Genomic DNA, 22,179 nt, shown 5'->3' with positions numbered 1-22,179 from the left:
TACTGGGTTTAGCTTTTTGGCAAGTAGGACCTCTAGGAGGAAGTTTCTAACAGGCATGTGGAAATGTGGAGTCTAGGCTGTGGATTTGGGAGGTGGAGGTGGAGGGGCACACAGGCCCTTGGAACCGCCCAGTTGAAGCCCAGCCTCCAGGCTCCTGCCCTCAGTGGTAGCTCGACTCTGGATCCCTGCCCACCCTCCTAAGCTCTGAATGTAGACCTAGCTTTTGAATCAGAACCATCTGGAAGGAGCTGCACGTCATCTCAGTGCCAATTCCCTGCCTCTGGGAGAGGCCTCTGATTCCTGCTTCTTGGTAGAATAGCCTGGCCAGGTCTAGTGTTGGCCCTTTTGGTTCAGAGTGTAACGCTGCCTGTGTCCCCAGGTCATGGTGGTTTCACTCGGGAGGAGACAGGGAGCCTGGGCTGATGGTGGGCACAACCCCAAGCTTTCTGCCTCGTGTGGCCCGAGATGTCAGTCCCTTCGTTCTGACTCGCGAGCCAAAGTTCAGTTCGAGCCTTCGACTTGATGGATTCTGCACCATTTGGCTTCAGTCCTTCCTGCCTGATTCTTGACTTCAAGGTTCACCTTGGATGTAAAGATTCTTGGACCTGCAGTCAACTCATTTCCTCATATTTGCTCTCCAGAAATGGCAGTAGCAAAGAGATAAGAAAATTGGCATCAGAGTTTCCATTGTGGCTCAATGGTTAATGAACCCGACTAGCATCCATGAGGTCGCGGGTTCGATCGCTGGCCTCGCTCAGTGGGTTAAGGATCTAGTGTGCCGTGAGCTGTGCTGTGGGTTGCAGACACGGCTCGGATCCCTCGTGGCTGTGGCTCTGGCGTAGGCCGGCAGCAACAGCTCGGATTGACCCCCTAGCCTGGGAACCTCCATATGCCACAGGTTCGGCCCTAATAAGACCAAAAAAAAAAAAAGAAAGAAAGAAAATTGACATTAAAACTGACATTTCCCTACCCCTATTAACTAAGAAACTTTTTTGTGAGCTCATGTGTATGGAAAGGGGATAGATGAGAAGCAGTTGGAGGTGAAAGTCCCCACAAGAGAAGACTCACTGTGACACCAACTGCAGCACCCAGGGATTCCCAAAACCACCTTCGGGTTTGATAATTTGGTAGCAGGACTCATGGAGTTCATTAAACTGTTCTTACCATTGCAGGTCGAGAGGAGGAGGCATATCTAAGAATTATTCCTAAGGGAGTGGGCGGGTGACATTCTAAAGGAATCTATAACTGAAACAGGTTATAAAAACTGTTTTAGGAGTTCCCATCGTGGCTCAGTGGTTAACAAATCCCACTAGGAACCATGAGGTTGCGGGTTCGATCCCTGGCCTTGCTCAGTGGGTTAAGGATCCGGCATTGCTGTGAGCTGTGGTTTAGGTCATAGACGCAGCTTGGGTCCTGCGTTGCTGTGGCTCTGGCATAGGCTGGCGGCTACAGCTCTGATTAGACCCCTAGCCTGGGAACTTCCATATGCCATGGGAGCGGCCCTAGAAAAGGCAACAAGACAAAAAAAAAACAAACAACTTTGTTTTAGAGGGGGAAGAAATTTGCAAAAATGGATACAGGTTTCCAGAATAAGGGTGGTTTTGAGTATTCATTATTATATCCGTGATTCTCAAAGTGAGCTTTGGGCTATGGACCAGCAGCCTTAATGGAACCTGGGGTTGTGTTAGCAATGCAGATTCTCAGGCCTCTCCTCTCACCTAGTCAAAAACTCTGGGGGTGGGGCCTGGCGCTGTGTGTTTTAATGAGCATTCCTGGTGATTCTGGGGCAGCTAGAATGGGGTTCATGGGTGCAAATCAATGGAAACCTTTTCCCCTGTCTGGCCCTTTGCTCTGATACCTTCTGGCTGCTAACCACCTCCCTGGGAGGTAGGTTCTCCTTTGCAGCCGATGCTGAGGTTGGTGGCTCTCAGGGTGGACAGAGCATTGCACTTGATCCTGGGGATCTGGGCTCACTGCTTTGTCGTGTCCCAGCTGTGTGACTTTGGCTAAGTCAGTTGACCTCTCTGTTTCCTCATCCATGAAGCAGAGTGATTACCTGCCTCACAGACTTGTGGACACTGAATTGAATAGTAAATATGAGCAAAAGTGACTAGTAACATCTGACACTTTGGTGTCCAGTAAACATTTCTGAATCTCAACTGGACATCTGAGGGATCTACACCAAGGTGGAGCCGGGGTCTGTGAGAACTGCAGCATTACTCCCTTCTTTATGGAGAGTGAATAAGAGGAGGGAGTTATGGGATTGACTGGATGAGGGCTTGGAAAACTGTGGTGCTTGGGCCAAATCTGCCCCATGTTTGTTTTGAAACAGCTCGCTAACTAACAATGGGGTATGTGGAGTTCCTGTTGTGGCTCAGCTAGTATCCATGAGGGATGTGGGTTTGATTCCTGGCCTTTCTCAGTAGGTTAAGGATCTGGCATTGCCATGAACTATGGTGTGGGTACAGATGCAGTTCAGGTCCTGCTTTGCTGTGGCTGTGGTGTAGGCCAGCAGCCGCAGCTGCCGTTTAACCCCTAGCCTGGGAGCTTCCACATGCCAAAGGTTGGGCCCCCCCCCCAAAATAAGAATGATGTATATGTGTGTGTGTACATAACACACACCAATTTAGGGGGGTTGCCATTAATTTAATTAGACTTAACCTTTTTTGTTTGTTTTGTTTGTTTTTAGGGCCGCACCCTTGGCATTTGGAGGTTCCCAGGCTAGGGGTCTAATTGGAGCTGTAGCTGCCAGTCTACACCACAGCCACAGCAAGGTGGGATCCGAGCCGCATCTGCGACCTATACCACAGCTCACGGCAACACCTTAACCCACTGAGTGAGGCCAGGGATGGAACCCACAACCTCATGGTTCCTAGTCAGATTTGTCAACCACTGAGACACAATGGGAACTCCCTTAACCTTTATTTTTTTTTTTAAAGTGGAATCCATCCCGAAGGTAAGGGTTTAGGGGAATAACTTTCTAATACTTTTCTTTTTTTTTTTTTTTTTTCTTTTTGTCTTTTGTTGTTGTTGTTGTTGTTGCTATTTCTTGGGCCGCTCCCGCGGCATATGGAGGTTCCCAGGCTAGGGGTTGAATCGGAGCTGTAGCCACCGGCCTACACCAGAGCCACAGCAACGCGTGATCCGAGCCGCGTCTGCAACCTACACCACAGCTCACGGCAACGCCGGATCGTTAACCCACTGAGCAAGGGCAGGGATCGAACCCGCAACCTCATGGTTCCTAGTCGGATTCGTTAACCACTGCGCCACGACGGGAACTCCCATCTAATACTTTTCTTATAAACGAAAATTCTTCTTTGGAGTAAAGCAGACTTCTATTTGCTGTTCACAAGGTTACCCCTGAGTTGCAAAAAATTTTCCCTGTATTCCCCCATTCCGTCTGGGCTGGAGCCATCAGACAGAAAGTGTGAGGATGCTTTTTTCTTGCATCTGGGGTTTTATCTTTTTAAGGGTTAAAAGAAAAATCAGACAAAAATCAAACAATGTGCCATGTGAAAATTACGTGAAATTCAAATTTCAGTTTCCATAGATAAATTTTATTGGAACATAGCCACCCTTGTTCACTTGATATTGTCCGTGGCTACTTTGGGGGCTACAACAGCAGTGTTGGATAGTTGCGACTGAGACCATATGGCTGCCAAAACCTAACGTATGTACCACCAACTGGCCCTTCATAGAAAAGGTTTGCTGACCCCTGGGCTGCGGGGGGAGATAGCGCATAGAAACGAGAGGATGCAGAAGATGATGATAGATAACGCATATTTCTAAGCTCTATCAGGCACTGTGCTAAGCATTTGTCATGCAGTATATCACTTAATTCTTTTTTTTTTTTTTTTGTCTTTTTGCCATTTCTTGGGCCGCTCCCGCAGCATATGGAGATTCCCAGGCTAGGGGTCAAATCGGAGCTGTAGCCACCGGCCTATGCCAGAGCCACAGCAATGCAGGATCTGAGCCACATCTACAACCTACACCACAGCTCAGGGCAATGCCGGATCGTTAACCCACTGAGCAAGGGCAGGGATTGAACCCACAACCTCATGGTTCCTAGTTGGATTTGTTAACCACTGAGCCACGACGGGAACTCCCAGTATATCACTTAATTCTTAACAACACGTGTGAAACAGGCATACCCCCATTTTTCAGATGAGAAAACTGAGGCTTATAACTTGCCCAGGATCACAGAGCCCTTAGGTGGTGGAGCCAGGATTTGAATTGAGGTCCAGCTGCCTTCCCAACCGAGCTTGTTACCTGGGTGCTCCCCTGCCTTGTGGTGCTGGGTGGGTCAGGTTAGGAGAGACTCAGGGTCTCTGAGATATGCCAGGTCATGGATGGAGGGCATGCTGGTAGCTGCCTGAAGGGAGACAAAGGTGCTTTGTCGTCTGATGAACACTCAGGGTGATTAGATTTTCAAATGTTTGTGTAGCTCATTTAATGGCAGGGAGAGGGGGGAAAAAAAAAAAAAAGCCCTTATCACAGCAGATACCTCTGGGCTTAAATCATGGTCTTGCCCTCACCCTGTATCAGCAGCCGTGGAAAAAGTGCTTATCGATGTCTCCCTGTCCGGGCCTGTTAATTAGCCCAGGCTGCTAATGAGGGGAGGTCATTCTGAGCCCACGTCAGGCTTACAGCAGGGGAATGCAAGCCAGTGAGTCGGGTCGGACAGGGGAGTTCTGTGGCCTTTTTGTCTGTAAAATAAGAATGTCAAGAACAATTGTTTCTTCATTACTGTGAATGTGAGCCTTGTGTTTTCAAAGGTCAGCGCCTGTGAGCACATCATGGTTTAGAGTGGGTTCCTATGGTAATTAGGCCATCGTGGCTGAGGGCATTTTGTGTCAGGCAGCGGGGCTGCTGGATTTTCGTCTTTCTGGGCAGTACATCCTTGCTTCCCGCAAACGTAACCGTTTCCATTTTTCCCCTTTGCTTCTTGTTTTCATCCTTTCCGTGCCACACGTAGTTCTGGAGTCAGAGAATTCCACAGCAGGTACGCTTTCTCTTGCATCCTTTCTGTCCTGGACTGCCTTCTACCGGGAACCCTTAAATTAGAGGGGAACCAGCGAATGTTCCTGTGAGTGAGGGGTTTCTCTGTGTTTTTTTCCCATCGCAGATGAGTGGAGGCTTCCTTCCCATGCTGATGCCAATGGAAATGCCCAACCCTCTTCACTGGCTGCCAAGGGCTACAGAAGCGTGCACCCCAGCTTTCCTTCTGACAAGCCCCAGGTAGGCCTGTGTGCAAGGCCGGGGAGGGGGTGGGGACTGTTCTGGAGTCTCTTAGCTGGCACTTGGGGCTTCCTGCTTGCCCGGCTGGAGAGCTGGGCCCGGTTCTGAGTTGCACTTTTGGCCAGCTCTGGAAAAGCTCCAGGAGCACCAGAATGAGGGAGAAGGTGGGGTCAGGGGAAGCAGAGGCATGGGATGAGACTCTTCTGTACCAGGGTTTCAGAAATACAAGCCCCGTATTTCCTAGGTTTGAAACGCATGTGGAAATGTCCTGAAAGAGGGAATGGCAGGTTGGAAAAAAGTCTGAGCCTGTTTGATAAAGACTCCTTAGCGTATAATATTCAAAAGAAGAGGGTGCTGGCGTTTCCTTCGTGGTTCAGCAGTTAACAAACCCGACGAGGATCCATGAGGATGCGGGTTCCGTCACTGGCCTCGGTCAGTGGGTTAAGGATCTGGCATTATTGCTGTAAGCTGTGGTATAGGTTGCGGGTCGAATCCTGCGTTACTGTGGCTGTGGTGTAGGCCAGCGGCTACAGTTCTGATTTGACTCCTAGCCTGGGGAGCCTCCATATGCTGTGGGTGTGGCCCTAAAAAGCAAAAAAAAAAAAAAAGAAGAAGAAGAAGAAGAAGAGGAGGTGTTCTTGTGTTGATTCTACTAATTTGCTGGATTTGGGGCCATAAGGGTTCCAGCAACCCTGTGCTTACAGATAAAGATGAGGTAGCCTGGAAGCAGGCAGGTGGAAGTCCGAATGGCGGTACAGCGGGGTTTAAGCTGCCCAGCGCCGCCCTACAAAAGAAAATCCCCCACGTTGAACAACTGCTTGGAGTAGGAATAATTTTGCTTAAGTTTTTCCTGTATGTTGTTTTCCTTGTCTTTCTTCCTTCTCCTCCCTGTTGCTACTTTGCCATTTTGATGAAAAAAATAAGACCCTGTTTTAATTCAGGTGATCTGTGAGGAATATTTTTACATAGAGGAGTAGCGTCGATGGAATGGGACAGGCCTTTCTTTTCAAAAGACCTGTGCTGCTCAAAAAATGTGGCAGAAGGAGTTCCCATTGTGGCTCAGTAGGTTGAGAACCTGACTAGTGTCCGTGAGGATGCTGGTTCAGTCCCTGTCCCCGCTCAGTGGATTAAGAGTCTGATGTTGCCATGAGCTATGATGTAGATTGCAGATGCGGCTCGGATCCTGCGTGGCTGTGGCTGTGGTGTAGGCAGACAGCTGCAGCTCTAATTTGACCCCTAGCCTGGGAACTTGCATGTGCCACAGGTGCGGCCCTAAAAAGACAGACAAGACAGACAGAAATGTGGTAGAAATGTGTTCCTTTTTCGGTCTACCGCCATGCCTCCTGTGCATGTGCTGCCAGAACTCGTGAGGATCCCAGGGAATTCACCTGCCTTCCTGGTTCCTGCTCCACTTCTCCAGTGGTCCTCTGGGTTCTGCTCCTGAGGGCATAACATTGCACCAGCCCCTGAGCAAATCAGAGATGGTGCCTTCCTTCCCTTCTGCAGACCCTACATCCCTGGACTGAGAGGAGGTTGCTGAGGCAGCTGCCCCTGCACGGCCAGCCTCCCTGAGCCTGCGGGGCTGCTGGTCAGAACTGGGAGCAGCGAATGGTCCTGGCCTCCTAAAGATCTCTTTAGACTCGGGACATGGGAGGTCAGCTGTCCTGTAAATGACGGGCCCATTTCCAAGAACTTCCCAGCATCTAAGTCGGCTGCCGGTGGAAGGCCCACTCTAGGCTGGATAAGCTGGCTGTGTAGGCATGGAGGGATGTAGCACTGATGGACTCAAGGCAAATGTAGAAACACATCTCTCCCGCTCCCGGTGACTTAGCCCTAAGGGTAGCTCACTAATTCCTACTGGCGTCTTAAATAGCTCTTCTAAAGAGAGCATTTTAACAGCATGTGAACTGCATAAAAATTCCCTTTCAATGCATTTATTTATAGCCACTGTATCAAGCATTTGTTGTGTTCGGATCGTCATGGGAAACGTTGCCCTCGAGGTGTTCGTAAGACTGAGCTTCATAATGAGGGGGACTGTCCTGTAAAATCGCCTAGGAAAATAGTGTATTTTCTCACCTGCTCCCATCAGAAAGTTTCCTTTTTGCTGGGGTGTCCGAAAGGATACCTGGCAAATTGCTGTGAGAGAGGTTTTATCCTATGTATTCAGAGTAGAATTGGCCGTCCAACTTTCAAGACGCTCTTGGCATGGGTTACCTCTTGGATGTGTTTTCTGAGTGCAGAAATGTCTTGTCTATAGCTGTTGCCGGAGCTGTTAAGTGTACGCTGGCTTAGCCAAAGCCAAGGTGGGCTGGGCTGGTGACTGCCCTGGCTTGGTTTCAGATGACAACAGCTCTCAGACCCCTGTGGGCCTAGCTTCTCCTCATAAGGACTGAGTTGGAAGTCCAGGAGACGCCCAGGCCAGAGAGGAATCCTGTCTCCTGAAGCCCTGCAGGCTGCCTTTCCTCCTGCTGCCCTGCCCTCCTCACCCCTGTGATAGGGAACCAGGGTGTTCTCCTCTCTGATAGCATCGTTGTGGGGGTCCCCAGTGGAGGCAGGGGTTGATAGTTTCTGCCGTTGTACACAGAGCAGATTTCTCAAGCTTTCTTGTTGCCCTATCTTCTAAAAAGATAAATGGAACTTCATTAGTAGGCAACTGGGGAAGAATGCGAATGGCCTGTGTGATTCCCATAATGTTTGCAGGTGAACAGAGTAGTTCCTTCCATGTAAAGTGACTGTGCCTCTCCCCCTCCTCCTCTGGGGCTGAAAGGAGCCCCAGGATGGGAAGGCCTTGGCTTCGAGTGCATTGTCAACACTCTGGAGAAGTGTCCTCTTTCAAGGGTCAGAGCCCTGGGAAGCCTCTGGCCTGATGTAATGCAGCTCTGTCACCTTATATGGCCACGGCCAAATTAAGTGAAAAACTCATTGAAACTGATGTCCATCTTTGGACAAGAAGGAGTCACATGTAGGACACTTGAGCGCAAAGGAAAAGTCAATCTGAACTTAACTCAAAATTGCCTTTTATTTCCCTCCCTGACAACCATCATCACCTTACCCGCAGTCCCTCTGGTGCCTGTTCATTCAAGGGTTTTGTTTCTAGAGAGGATCCTTTTAGTCTGTGACCACACGCCAACCTCCAGCCTAAGTTCACGGAAACCAAGAAAGCAGACCTGGAAGGTTTGGCTCCTGCTAACCACTGAAAAGATGTGTTGTATTTTTGGCTGGTACATATGGCCACATTCCCCTGGCACCATCATGGGCACCTTTGTGGAAAGGATAGGCATTGAGTTAACCTAGGCCACCCAAATCATTTTTTCTCTGTCCTGGTTGTTTGTAACTCAAAAACTGAGTGTGCCATGGGGTAGGCTGTTGACTGTCTCTGGGTTGATATTCTAGTTCAGACCCATACTTTATTCTTACCTACCTGCCCTTGCAAACATCCCTTCCCCTTGCTGCCTACACTCCATAAAAAAATAAAATAAAAGCCCCAACATAGGCCCACACCCTGGCACCCTCCCAATTTTGTGTCACAATCCATTTACCAGATATTGACCAAACTCTAATAGACCCTCTCTGTGTGATTTTGTGGAAGGTTCTGTTTTTCTTCTTGTACTGGGCTCTCTTTAAAGATGGGGACCATGGAGTCCCTCTTGTGGCTCAGCGGGTCATGAACGTGACCAGTATCCATGAGGTTGTGGGTTCGATCCCTTGCCTTGCTCAGTGGGTTAAGGATCTGGCATTGCTGTGAGCTGTGGTGTAGGTCACAAATGTGGTTTGGATCCTGCATTGCTGCAGCTCTGGTGTAGGCTGGAAGCTGCGGCTCCCACATGACCCCTAGCCTGGGAACTTCCACATGCCACAGGTGCACAAATCCCAGCCCACCTCCTCTTCCCATTTGAATTTGAACTTCCGTTTAAAGCTAAAGACACTCAAAGAGGAAAGTCTGGGAGGAACCTGGGGGCTCGCGGGCTTCTTCCCCTGGCCCTGAGCCCTGGGGCACTCTTCTCTGGTCAGGAGGTCTCCGAGGGGGCAGGTCCACCCAGGTCTGGGGTCAAGGTGACTTAGCTCCCTGGGTGGAGCTCAGCCTCCCTGTGCCATAAAGGAGAACCAGGCCTGCCTCTCCAGGTGAGTACGATTCAGTCCTCGGCTTTACCCGGAGGAGACATGTACGGGTGTGAGGAGTCTTAAGCTGAGGATTTGCTTAAAAACGTGTCAAGAATTGTTTTTTCTTCAGATCATGTTGTGCTGCGCTTTCTAATGGTGGTCCTTCTTTCCATTCCCCCTCTTCTTTCTTTCTTTTTATCGTGTCTTGAAAATAACTACCGAAGGTCCTCTCTCCCCCACGCCCTCCTGTCCCTCAAGAGGACCGCTTTGCATGGCAGCCTCCCGGCACCCGCAGCCCCTACAAGGACTCCCTGTACCTGAGCTCACCAAAGCCTTACGTCCCACCCGGCACCCCCAGCCAGCAGAGCCCCTCACGACCCCAGGCCGGCTCTGTGCCCCCGGCAGCCAGATCAGCCCCCAAAGGTGTGCCGTGGCCTGGGTCCCCGCTTCCAGGTTCCACGTCCCCCATTGCTTCGGGCCAACCCCAGCACCAGTGTGCAGCCACCAGGACAGTTTCTAAAGCGAATGTGAGAGCTAACCCACGTCATGAGGCAGTTGGGAATAAAAAGGTCAGCAGCTTATATGTACCTTGTTTATCCCATAACATTTGCCCGGTGGCATCGGAAACGCTCCGTGGGGTTGCACGTGACCCAGCCAAAGGCACTCTCTGGGAAGCTGCGGGCACCCGAGCACCGGCCCCCAGCATTGTCTCCTGCACAGCCACAGCCGGCACGGGAAAGCCACCCTCTGCTCCTCCTCCCGACCCTCCCAAGCTGTTCTTTGACATCCGCAAAGATGCCGAGAGTCCTTCCCGGGGGACTCGGCCTTCGTTCCCAGATGCAGTGAGACCACCTGTGCTAGCCCCCCAGGTTACCTCTGATCCCGAAAACCGGAAGAGAAAAGAACCTTACCTTTTGCAGCCGTGTTATCCAGCCAAGGCAAGGAATTAGGAATGTTTGTGTGTCTTCTCGGTCTCTTTCGAAGCTCATGTGAGCAGCTCGATTGTTTTCTGGGGCGCCCTGCCCTCCCTTTCCTCGTTAATGTTGCTGCAGCTCGACTCCCAAATCCTCTCTAAACATCTCAGCACCGTCCTCTCTCTGGGTCTCCCCCCTCTGTTTTCTGTAAATACGTAAGTATGCTGGAGCGTGGGATCCGTACGCTATGAGTATGGTGAGGTATTCTGTCGTATGTGTTTTATAACCAGGTGCCAAAGAGATCGTATTGACTCCCAAGCTTTCAGGCTCTGCTAGCGGTTTGGGGGTTAAACACAGCCTGCCTGCCTGTTCTCTTGTTCTCTCTCTAAAGTGTTAAAAGGAGTCAAAAATAGATGGATGGAAAGTAAACTTGGACGGGGTTCCCTCTGTGTCACAGAATGTCAGGAGGCCAGCTGGCTAGCACTGACTGTCTCGTGGACTCTGAGGAAAGGGCACCGATTAAATATTTCTCACAGTACATCATTGCATGTCCACTCTTGACTGTTTAAATAAGGAATTCCTTCTTCCCTGCTGTACCCCTTTACATAACCACCCCCTTATTTCCTACAGGATGCCATTTCCAGCCCAGCCCAGCCCGAGGTCATAGTTGTCCCTCTCTACCTGGTTAATACCGACAGAGGGCACGAAGGCACTGACAGACCGCCAGCATCTCGGGGGCCCCGAGGCCCCCCGGCCCCCGCGACCGCCCCTGCCGGCTCACCTCTGACCTTCCCGACTCTAGATGATTTCATTCCCCCTCATCTGCAGAGGCGGCCCCAGCACAGCCAGCCAGCCAGCGCTCCTGGCTCCTTCCCCCCTGTTAGCCAGACACCACCATCCTTGTCACCGCCGCCTCCGCTGGTCCCTCCGGTCCCAGAGGGCCTCCGCAGAGTCTCGGAGCCTGACCGCACGGGAGCTGTTTCAAGTACCGTAAGCGTGCTGGATCTCCTTCCTCAGAGCTGTCCTGAATGTCTGCTCCCAGCAGTTGTAAAGAAACCAACAAAAACCCCAAACCAAGAAACCCTTCTCACTGAAGTACTAAGTTCTGAGAGGGACGCTGGCTGCCCTGTGCTTGTGTGATGAGCAGAACCGTGTTGGCTTCCACTAGAGCATGCCTCCCCTGCGTGCTCCACCCGCCCCTCCTACCTCCTCCCCGTCTCTCTCCACCCTGTGCCCCTCTGTCCTGTTTGGAATGCGCATCTTCCTGCAGAGAAAACCACCCCTGGAGCCTTTCCTTGGGCGGGTATCCTGTGCATAGACCAGGCAGGTGTATCTCAGGGAGCAGAGGAAACTTGAAGGGCTGCATGGAAAAGCCAGCAGCAGGCATGGTGCAAACTGTTTCTCCGCCAGGGAACAGGGAGGTTCTAAGGGAGGAAAAGATTCACTTTTGTTGATTTTGCAAATAAGCAAACTCATATATATATACATATATATATATGTATATATATATATATAGCAATGGCAGAGACTTTTTTTTTTTTTAAGAATTTAGTTGAGCAAGTAGATATAAAAGCCTGGTACAAATGTTAGCCCTGCTTCCTCACAAGGCAGAAAGTTGCTGGCGCCCCTGCGTAGTGGCCACCAGGGGCTTTTGTGGCAAAACAGTGCCCCAATGGTCATGGGACATGTCCTGACACTTCAAGTCCTGTCTTGTGAGGGACACGTCCCCATTGTAGTGGGAAAGCCCAAGTGCTGCAGGGGAGAGGCTGCGTCCAGGACTCAGTCTGTTGTCTCCTCAGGAGCCCTGGGATTGGGAGACTGAAAGAACCTCGGTATGAGTGGTAAGATGGGGGCCACGGATCTATCAGGGCCATGGCTGCGGTGGGACCGAGTAAACAGAAGTTTCTGTTACAGGGCTCAGTGCAGAGGGAGAGCCTTAAATGCTGGTTTTGGCGCTGAGGACCTGCCCTAGCAAATGGGCCAGAGTAGCTGGCTAGTTAGCAATTCATTGCTGAGCTCCTACCATATTCTAGGTATTCTGCTAGATTCTTTGGGCACAGCTGTGAACAGAGGATTTATCTGAGTCGGGCATGAGTTCTCAAGCTTAGCATCCGTGGAATCCTCTGAGGTTGTGCTCCTCGAGTTTCCGATTGAGCAGGCCTGGGGAAGGGCCTCAGACTGAGTCCTGGTACCAGGTGTCCTGGGGACTCTGGTGCTGAGGATCTGTGGGACCCCATTCTGAGATGTAGCGACCTAATGGGTCATGCAGTTGGCTGATGGGACTAAATGTCCACTGATGCCCCTCTGTGTAAAGAGGCATGCTTACACAAAACTGGCTCAAATGAAGCCAGTCATGCAGAAAGCAGGAAGGAAACTGTTTTTTTGTTTGTTTGTTTTGGTTTTTTCTGTTTGGTTGGGGTTTTTTTGTTTATTTATTTGGGTTTTTTTGTTTGCTTTTTTTTTTTTTTTCCTGCTTCTAAGAGAAATTATAGTGAGATATGAGGCACGCCAAAGCTGTTGAAGGTTACATCATAGGCTGGGTCATCTCAAATTTCCAGATACAGTGCGACACCGTTAGGCGAGGACCTGGCCAAAGGTGGCCCAGGGGCTTTGAGCTTTGCCACTCAGCCCTGTTGGAGGAACATGTACTTTCCTTCCCCCAACTCAGCTTATAGGTCGATTTAGAAGCCACTCTTGTTTTAGAGAGTACAGGAACAGCGTTTTTCTCTAGAGCAGCATGTTTTTAGTGCACTAGGATCCCATCATGAGTGGCGTTCCCATGTACCCTGTGCGTTGTCATTGGCGTAGATCTAGATTTTCATATTGAGTTTGTTTCAGGTGTGCCAGGATAGCTTAGTTGGGACAGTGTCCTCATTTTATCAAACCTGTCTGGTCAGCCTGGTACAGACTTCCCAGGAGGCCTGCACTTAGTTTGGCCCCAGGTACAGAGTAAGAGGTGAGAAAAGAAGCTGCTTGAACTCCTGGGTTGAGTGAGAATTGTTGAAAAGAGCAGGAGCCCCTGTGGATGGTGGCCAAGCCACGTCTGATCCACCTGCAGTGATTGGAGAGTAAGAGGGAAGAAAATTTACTGAATTGATCTAAGTTCATTTTTTTTTCTTTTTTTTTTTAGGCTGCACCCATGGCATATGAAGGTTCCCAGGCTAGGGGTCCAGTCGGAGCTGTAGCTGCTGGCCTACACCACAGCCACAGCAGCATGGGATCCAAGCCGTGTCTATGACCTATACCACAGCTCAAGGCAATGCCAGATCCTTAACCCATTGAGCAAGGCCAGGGATCAAGCCTGCGTCCTCATGGATGCTAGTCGGATTCCACTGAGCCGCGACAGGAACTCCCAGTTGATCCAGGTTCTTTTTGTCCGTAGCCATTTTTATGCTGTTTCAGAAATACAACTTATGCCAGAGTAAAACTTGTGAGATACTTAATGTTCACATGACCCATCCAGGTATTTATGCTTTACAGAGCTGTATGCCTGAGTTTTTTGTGTTTCTTGGGTGCATTGTGACCCATGCTATATCATTTATATTTATTACATCACTGGGAGTAAATTAGGACAAGTGTAATTGTCTTCCACTTTATAAAAGAAAAAAATGAGATGAGCCATTTTTGTACAGGATATTGTGCCTCTCGAGTCTTGGGGAAAATGTTTTATTCAATAAACTGAGCTACTGCTCATAACAGCTGCGACTTTCAGAAGAGGTGGGCTGACCAAGCCTGTGTTTTTAAGGAAGTCCCTACTGTGTGTCAGGAGTTGTCCCAGGTCCTGACACTCACATCCTCTCTTTTGATGGGCATGTATTCTTTTGCTCCAGAAGCTGTTCAGGAACACGTTTGCTGGTAGACAGCTCCTGTCATCCATGTGGTGTTTACTGAGCATGCAAGGTCTGCAAGGTGCTATGCTAGGTGCAGGGGGCAGAGGAGGTAGGGAAGCATGCCTTTGTCCAGCAGGTGTTTGCAGAGCAAGTGGTCTCTGGTGGACCATACTGATTGCTTTGAGCTATACTTTTATCTGGAAGGTAACTGGTCAGTCTTGTTCTTCTTTAAGAATGATATTCTGTGAGTTCCCACTGTGGTATTGAGGGTTAAGGACCTGATGTTTTCTCTGTGGCAGCTTGGGTTGCTGCTGAGGCATGGGTTCAATCCCCGGCCTGGCACAGTGTATTAAGAATCCAGTATTGGAATTCCCATTGTGGCTCAGTGGTTAACGAACCCGACCAATATCCATGAGGACATGGGTTCGATCCTTGGCCTTGCTCAGTGTGTTAAGGATCTGGCATTGCCACGAGCTGTGGTGTAGATTGCAGACGCAGCTCAGACCCCATGTTGCTGTGGCTGTGGTGTAGACCAGCAGCTATAGCTCCAATTTGATCCCTAGCATGGGAACCTCCATATACTGTGGGTGCAGCCCTAAAAAGACAAAAGATGAAAAAAGAATTTGGTATTGCCACAGCTGTGGTAACTGAGGTTCTATCTCTGGTCTGTTAACTTCCATATGCCTTGGGCGTGGCTGAAAAAGGGGGAAAAAAAAAAAAAGAAAAGAATAACATTCTGGCTTCAGGATCTGAAAACTCCAAAATAGAAACTTTGCAAAATTTATAGGTGTGCTAGAGGAAACTGTCTACATATCCCTACTACATGTCGAGGTCTTATTTTGATGTCTTTAGAAAGAGTGGCATTATTCCCATATGCGGATTATAATCTTTGAGGTAATGATTTTATTGGTGTTTCTGGCAGAGACCTCAGGACTTTGAAGTCCAGGTTTTCTTAGGTATTTACTGCAGAGATCTTTGTCACTCAGACTTGGAAAAGAAAAATGTCACAGTAGGACAGGATAGTGTCCAGATCTCAGGAGTGAGTGCTGGTAGGGTTGCTCCGTGATGCAGATGGTAAGATTAGCTTTCCAAGAGTTCTAGTACCTAACTCTTCCCTGTTCTTACCTCGATGGCTTCTTGTCCTCACATTGTCTCCTGTTTCCTTACATAAGTGTACTAAACTTTCCTGATTTCCCGCCAATTAAACCAGCTCTTGTTCTCCGATCGCACTGGAGATGGCATGAGTTTTGCATGTTCGGCTACATTGATTTGAATTTGCTTTTTCAGTAACCGGATTGAGCCACAGTTACAACCAGGCGAAAATAACGAATGACGTTGCTGAGACTTTAACACTCACCTTCCTTCTCTCCTCTTACTAATCCCCACAAAGATAACGAACAATCCCAGGTTCAGCTTCTCACGGGAATTGGTAGGTCTCGCTGGTTGCATTGCCTTTTGTAATGAAGGTCCCTGGGCAGCTTTCAGTCTCCTCTTTTTACGAAGTATTATCTCTAGGTTTCACATAGTTACAGTGAGTGACAACGCTTGTTTGCCTTTTAGGACACAAGTCCTCTGCTAAATGAAGTTTCTTCACCCCGCGTTGGAACTGATCCCCAGACCACTGCACCAGTTAGCAAGCCATCATCTGCCTACCCCTCCACGACCATCGTCAACCCTACCATCGTGCTCTTGCAACACAATCGAGGTAAGGGATCCTCGAGGCGCACCCCGCCCCCAGCTCGCTGGAGTCAGCGTAGCTTTTCTGTGACATCTGGGGCAAGAATCCCGCCATTCCTCAGCATTGTTCACAAATCCCAGCCTTGCTCTGATTTCCTGACTCTCACGACTCACAAAGTGGATCACAGCAGCAGACAGAGGCCCCTGTTTGGGGATGGTGTCAGGGGGTCTGAATTAATCACGTAGGTGACATGTGTGTCCCACAGCCTGGGTATTCAGTTTTCTTCGGACGGGTGCTCCAAAAAGAAGGAAAAGGCAGAAAGGAAAAGCTGGCCCCTTCATTCCTGTCGTGAGAATCCCAGTCAGAGCTTTCCTGGGAAAATTCTAGGTGCCGTCATACCTCTCCTAAGTACTGTCCTAAATCCTAGAGTTCTGTGATGTGAATTTTCTAGAAAGCAAACTGTTGAGCACCAAAATTTTAAAAAAGTACACCTATAGGGTAGGAAATTTTCTAAAATAGAAAGCATGTTTATGGAGCTCTAATCCAGAGGCGTTTGAGGCTTTTCTTAGTGACTCATGGCCTTCATTCTCTGCAGAAGTTCCTGTGCTGGACTCTCACTTAGTAGCCTTGCTGGGGACCTGGGCTTGGTGTGGCTCTTTGCTTCTTACACTACGTGGCCCCAGATGGCCTTGATGAGGGTTTCCATGTTGTTTTTCTAGAGTGTCTCTGGCTGCTCTGGTTCATTCCTCCCCTTCTCTGAAGGGGCGTCTTATGGGAAACGGAGTGCTTTGAGTTGGTAATTGTACCTGTTGACCCTTCTGCTTTAAAATTCCAGAAGAGGATTCTAAGGCCCTAGTTTTCCTTTGGGAAATGCCGTAGAGGAGTAAATTTTCCCTTCACAGAAGTCCTTTGCAATGGAAATGCAAAGTGTTCAAGCTGTCTCCTACTGCAGAAAGGGCTCTTGAGCCTGAATTTCAAAGAAGAGGTGTAATTATTTTCTCCAGGGCTCAAAGCTGGGTACCAAACCTTCCTTTTCTTGACTCTCGCTGACTGCCTCATTTTCCTCCACGCCCCTCCCCTCCCTCTCGGTATTAACTTGGACGAGAATGGGACTGGAGTCTATTTTTAATTGTTTTCCGTATTAAATCGAGTTTTCTATTTCTTGCCTCTAACTTGAAAAGCAGATGAATGAAACGTTTTCTCTCACTTAAAGTTTTGCACTCAAGTCTTCGTTGTTTGTCATTTTATTTTTTTCATTTTGTGTGGCTCCCGTATTAATGTTCATGAATCTGTGTTCTTTAAAAGATAAAAGGGTCTCCCCCGCCTCCCCTCCCCACTCAACTATGTAAGAGCCTGTTTTCCTTTCAGCAGTGCCATACCCCTTACTGGCATTTGCTTTCTCTGCCCAGAAAGTGTCCCGAATGCAGGACAAAGTGAAATTTTGGTTCTCTATGAACTTCTTTATGACTCATCTTTTTTTAAAAAATAAAAAAAAACCCACTCAAAAAGAAGAAAGTTAGTTCCCAGAAGGAAGGGCAGTTTCTCTAAAGATGGGATTTATTCCCAAGGCAACTCGGTTTTTGGGAAATGCCAAGTGTAATGCCAGCTGCTTCCAGTGACACCTAGTGAGACGTTTTTGGGCACAAAAACGCCTGCAGTTCTTTTTTGTTTCTTCCCCGAACAAATGGATGCATCTTATTTACTCAGATGCCTTCGGTTCTTGCCTTTCTCTTTTGTCCAAGTCCTGCCTTTGAGCTTAAACATCAGAACTGTGCAGCCTGTGTCACATATCCTTCAGAAAAGGGTTCAATATGTTAGTTGTTTGGGATTAAAAGTTAGTTTCCTGTAGAGAGCAAACCACATGCTCTTCAAGGAAGCGGTAAGAATTGGGAGAGCAGAAGCACCTAGTGGGCCCTGCTGGGATCACGAATCACCAGTGGGCTTTAGGGCAAGTGCTTTTGGCTTTGCTTTGCCATTTAACCAACCTGGCAGCCCTGCTTTGCCTTGTCAACAGTACCGGTAAAAGCAATTGCTTAATTATTCACAGTTCCTATCATGGCTCAGCGGTTAGTGAACCTGACTAGCATCCATGAGGACGCAGGTTCGATCCCTGGCCTCGTTCAGTGGGTTAAGGATCTGGCGTTGCCGTGAGCTGTGGTGCAGGTTACAGATGCGGCTTGGATCTGGTGTGGCTGTGGCTGTGGCATAGGCTGGCATCTACAGGTCTGATTGGACCCCTAGGCTGGGAGCCTCCATATGGTCTTCTGAGGGAATGAAAACTCTATTTCACTTCCAGAATTCTAGTTTAGTCAACCTGAAAAAGGTTTCCTTTGTTCCTGCCTTAGGCTACCCTGGGGCACAGTATGACAGTAACCCCAAGCCAGGCCCCCCTATTGCAAACAAGTGAAGGGGCAAAAGGGCATTGCACCTTGCCTGGCTCTCCTGGTTGCTCGTATACATATAGTCCCCGCCCCTCTCTCTGGAGCTTTCCATCCCACAAGTGTTTGAGAGCAGATGGCTTGTGGTCATGCGGTGGAGAAGGATTTGAACTGGAAAACTCTGAGGACTGAAAGAGCGCATGGGTGCTCAGGTGCAGAGGTTCTTGGTCTTTCATGTGCATAGAATGCCGGGGGTCACATTCAGGAGGTCTTTGCGGAGGAGACGTGGAGGACAAGTTCTGTGTTGTTTAGCAAGCTTCTGGGGTGTGTCCATGGGCTGCGTGGAGGACAGGAGCTCAGTGGTTCCAGAGTTCCTGATCTCATGGTCATGAGGCAGTCTGGACACTACCCTAGGGTCACTGATTTCTAACTCTGCTGAATGACACTCCTGAAAAACAACCACCATGTTCTGCATGCATGCATCTCCTTCTATGAAAGAAAGGCTGTTCCACACCTCAGTCTTTTCAAGTGAATAAATTAACTTTTGGGCTTTTCCTCCCGCTTGGACACTAGCGCGTGGGAACTGTAGATCCAGAGAGCACTTTGGTTTAAAAGACCAAGAACCAGAGGCTACGAGGTTACGTGATTGGTCATTGCCATCTGGCCGGTTGCTAGCAGGGCTGAGCCGAGGGCTCTGCTGGGCTTCCGTGGTCCAGCCCATGCGAACTGCATCCACGTGCCTGATGCGAATGGGGCGGCGTCTGCGGTGGTGGCGAGCTCGCCTCCTGCTCTGTTTACCTCTTGCCCCACACTGGTTCTGGAGGGAGGGTGGGGACGTGGCCAAGGGGGATGATGACAGCACCATGGGCTGGCAAGTGTTCTATTTTATACTTGTGGCTGCTTTATATAGCCTCTCTGGAAGGTAAAGGTCATCTTTGTGCTTATCCCCGAGCCGGGCGACACAGAACTCTGCAAGGGAGATGTGGGCCCTTCTTCCAGACTGCCCTGGAGGGCAGGAAACCAGAGGACCTGCAGCTGAAGAAATAGTGGGGGGGCCTGGTGCTTAAAATTGGAAAGAAACCTGGGGAACTCAGATTCTAGACAAAGCTCTGATTTTTGGTGTCACCCTGGGCCGTCTGTGCCCCGTATCTGAGGTCCTTCAGCCCGTGCTGACCTACCCGCTGGCGTTACTGAGATTAAAAGCGTTAACACATGCGAAAGTGCTTAAAACAATGCCTGGCACTGAGCAAGCTCTCAGATGGTAGCTGCCGTGGTTATGATTGCATTTCCCTTAATTTGGAGCAGAGGTAAACAACCAGAAAGCAGTGACCATACCCTGAATCCGAGGGGGAATCCTGATAGCTAGATAATGAAGCCATGTTAATACCCCTGCATTTAGCTGGGCTGTACATCATTGTAGCACTGAGCCCAGAGGATGCTGAGGACGTGGATGTGGGGATCTGAACGAGTTAGTCCAGGACTTCTTGGTCTTAATATGTCTGCGTAAATCTCACTTACACTGTGTATTCTTTTCCCCTTTTATCACAGAACAGCAGAAACGACTCAGTAGCCTTTCAGGTAGGTGAGAAATCCTTTTTTTACACGTTAACACCTGTTCCTGCTCAAGCCATCTTCTGACCGCAGCCTGATGTGTTCAGTTCATCAAGTCTTGCAAGCCCCTCTGATGTGCTGGGAGCTCTGCTTATTGCTGGCTGTAAAGATGATGAAAACAGGCATGGTTTCTGCCTGCCTGGAGCTGCAGGCTGGTGGGGGCGCACTAGTGGCTCAAACTGGTAAATGCATCCTGTGGGACTGCGACAGGTGCCTTGGTAAGAACAGGCTTTTCTGAATAAAAAGAAGGAGCTATGCTTTAGATGGCATGCTCCTGGCCAGTATCATTGAAGAAGCCACCTTCCTATTGCTTCTGTCTGTCTTGGGACATGACAAACCCAAGGTGGGGAAATGTGGTCTGGTTCTCTCCTTTTTGGTGGCAAAGCCAGTAGATGACCCTGGCGTGATGGAGCCAGGGGGAGCCTCCTAACCAGTCATGCCTGGAAGAGGGTGGGAGAGCACTGCTTCTTGAACTTGAACAGGCATCAGACCCTCCTGGAGAGCTGGCCAAAGCCCAGATTCCCAGGCCACACCCCCAGAGAGTTGGACTCCATGGGTTTAGGCTGAAGTTGCATCTCTAACCAGCTCCCGGCGGCTCTGATGCCACCCTCTGTACTGACTGCAATTGTGTGAACTTGTGTAACAAGTTTCATCAAGGGCCGACAATGGTGGGGACTGGCTGCAAATATAATCAGATACCAAGGCTCCCTCCCTGATAAAATGTGCCAGATTGGGACAATGTTGGGGTGGGGAGGGAGCAAATACGGAGGTTAAAGGGATGAAGAAAGTTGAGCCACTTCCTCCTGGCTTTCTGTAGCCAGAATCCTGGTTCTCCCAACTTACGGTGCCCCCTGAGCACTAATCTCCAGCACATATCAGGTTTTTATGCCGAATAGGGAAAAGAAGAAGTGCCTCCGAGGTCCTGCTTGTAAACAGCTTAGCACTGAGCACGGGCCCTCCTCAGTGCTTGATAGTGTGAGTTGCTGTTGTTGGTAGGTGCCCCCTTGGTTTATGTGTGGTTTTATTGAGTGCTGCTCTGTGTCAGGCACGGAGCCAGGCTCGGGGGCTGTATCAGGAAACTGCTGGCCTCAAGCAGCTTATGGTAGGTGTCACAGCTTGTAACCTTGTTTGGGCTGGGGACTCATCTGGAGAGTCTAAGCAAGGCAGTCGATTCATTCTCTAAGAGAAGCTGCACTAGGGGACGTGGCAGCTTTGCAGATGCTCACGAATGCTGGGGTTAAGGACCCCGGATCTGGTGGGTAACAGAAGCCTCTGTTTTTCTGAGCAGCTGCTCTGTGATTTCTGTGTTCCTTCATCCCCCTGCTGCTCTTGTGATTCATGGAGAGCCTGGTGGGGAGGACACGGGTTCTCACACCCTCCCAGCTTTATCAGGACTTGGCCGCCAGGCCAGGGCAGGCTGTGGTTGCTGCCCCTTCGGGAGCTGTCACGCTTCAGCCCACTTCATTCCCTGGCCCCAGCCCAGGTTGCCGAGAACAGGGTGGCTCTGAAAAGTAGCTCCTGTAGGCACCTTCCTGCCTTTTGGGAGTTTAACAAGGCACCTCAGCACAAGTAAAGGGATTCGGATTTTGGTCCTGGTTCTTCCCTCTTATAGTAGCTGTTTGTCCCTGGGTAAGTGACTTGACCTCTCTGAGCCAGTTTCCTTGTGGGGGAAATGGAGAAATGGGAAATTGCTCCTGCCCTAAGAAGGCACTGTAGGGATTGTGCGCGATGGGAAGAGGGGTGTGCTTTGCACACTGGAAGGTGCTGTGTGAATGTTGGGGCTTCTCTGCCGTGCTGGCGGGCTCAGGCCTCTTCCTCTGCTCTAAAATAAGTCCAGTGTGTTCATCCTCCACTAGTGGTGTTTGATAGAGTGGGACATACAGTCGGTGCTCACTAAATGTAGCTTTTGTTGAAAGAAAAGGGGTGCCGTCTTGTTCAGAAGCTCCTGGAGGAGAGAGGGCTGGTGGGGGCTGGTGCTCCCGTCTGCGTTCTGGAGCAAGTGAAAGTGAGGCTTTGCCCCGCACGCCGGTAGCGATGGGACTGGGAGGGACCACCAGCCTCCCTCCCCTTCCAGGACTTTGCATTGAACCTCGATAGGGCTTCACGCTCAGTGAGGTTCTTCCAAGAAAGAGACCCTCATGGGATTTGGCCTCAGGAAGCTCCCGTCCCGAGTGGACAGACAGGAAAACCAAGTCTGGGACAAAGGGGTCACCCCTGGGCATCGAGAGGCCACACCTCCCTTCCCCGGCTGGGATCCTCAGTCACAGAGAGAGCTTTGGGTGTGAGGAAAAGAGACGCTTTCCCCACCTCCCACAAGCACAGATGCCCTGTCCAGGTCATCAGCAGCATCCGTTATTTAGCAGCCCTTTCTAGGACCTTCCTTTGAAAGCACAGTGTAAAACCAGAAGGAAATGCTCCAGGAGGCCATG

At 49.8% G+C, this 22,179-nt stretch overlaps 1 protein-coding gene across 50 annotated transcripts in view; it reads left to right on the top strand.

The window, feature by feature from the left end:
• The window catches only part of SORBS1 (sorbin and SH3 domain containing 1), a 240,825-nt gene that overhangs the window by 131,842 nt on the left and 86,804 nt on the right, over positions 1-22,179 (top strand). For 28 of the 50 annotated variants that reach the window (XM_005671335.4, XM_005671334.4, XM_084994930.1 and 25 more), the window contains 3 exons: positions 5,126-5,238; positions 15,644-15,788; positions 19,688-19,717. In XM_005671335.4, the coding sequence (XP_005671392.3) occupies positions 5,126-5,238; positions 15,644-15,788; positions 19,688-19,717 (288 nt within the window). Of the gene's footprint in view, positions 1-5,125; positions 5,239-10,883; positions 11,244-15,643; positions 15,789-19,687; positions 19,718-22,179 lie in introns of all 50 variants that reach the window. The other 22 variants (XM_084994922.1, XM_084994913.1, XM_084994918.1 and 19 more) reach the window with 1 other exon arrangement.

This window comes from Sus scrofa, chromosome 14 (genome assembly GCF_054392235.1).
Source record: "Sus scrofa isolate SSC_HxYL_T2T_F1_AM1 chromosome 14, Sscrofa_HxYL_maternal_Yorkshire_Landrace_v2.0, whole genome shotgun sequence".
Lineage (NCBI taxonomy): Eukaryota > Metazoa > Chordata > Mammalia > Artiodactyla > Suidae > Sus > Sus scrofa.
This window is presented reverse-complemented; position numbering and strand designations above follow the sequence as displayed.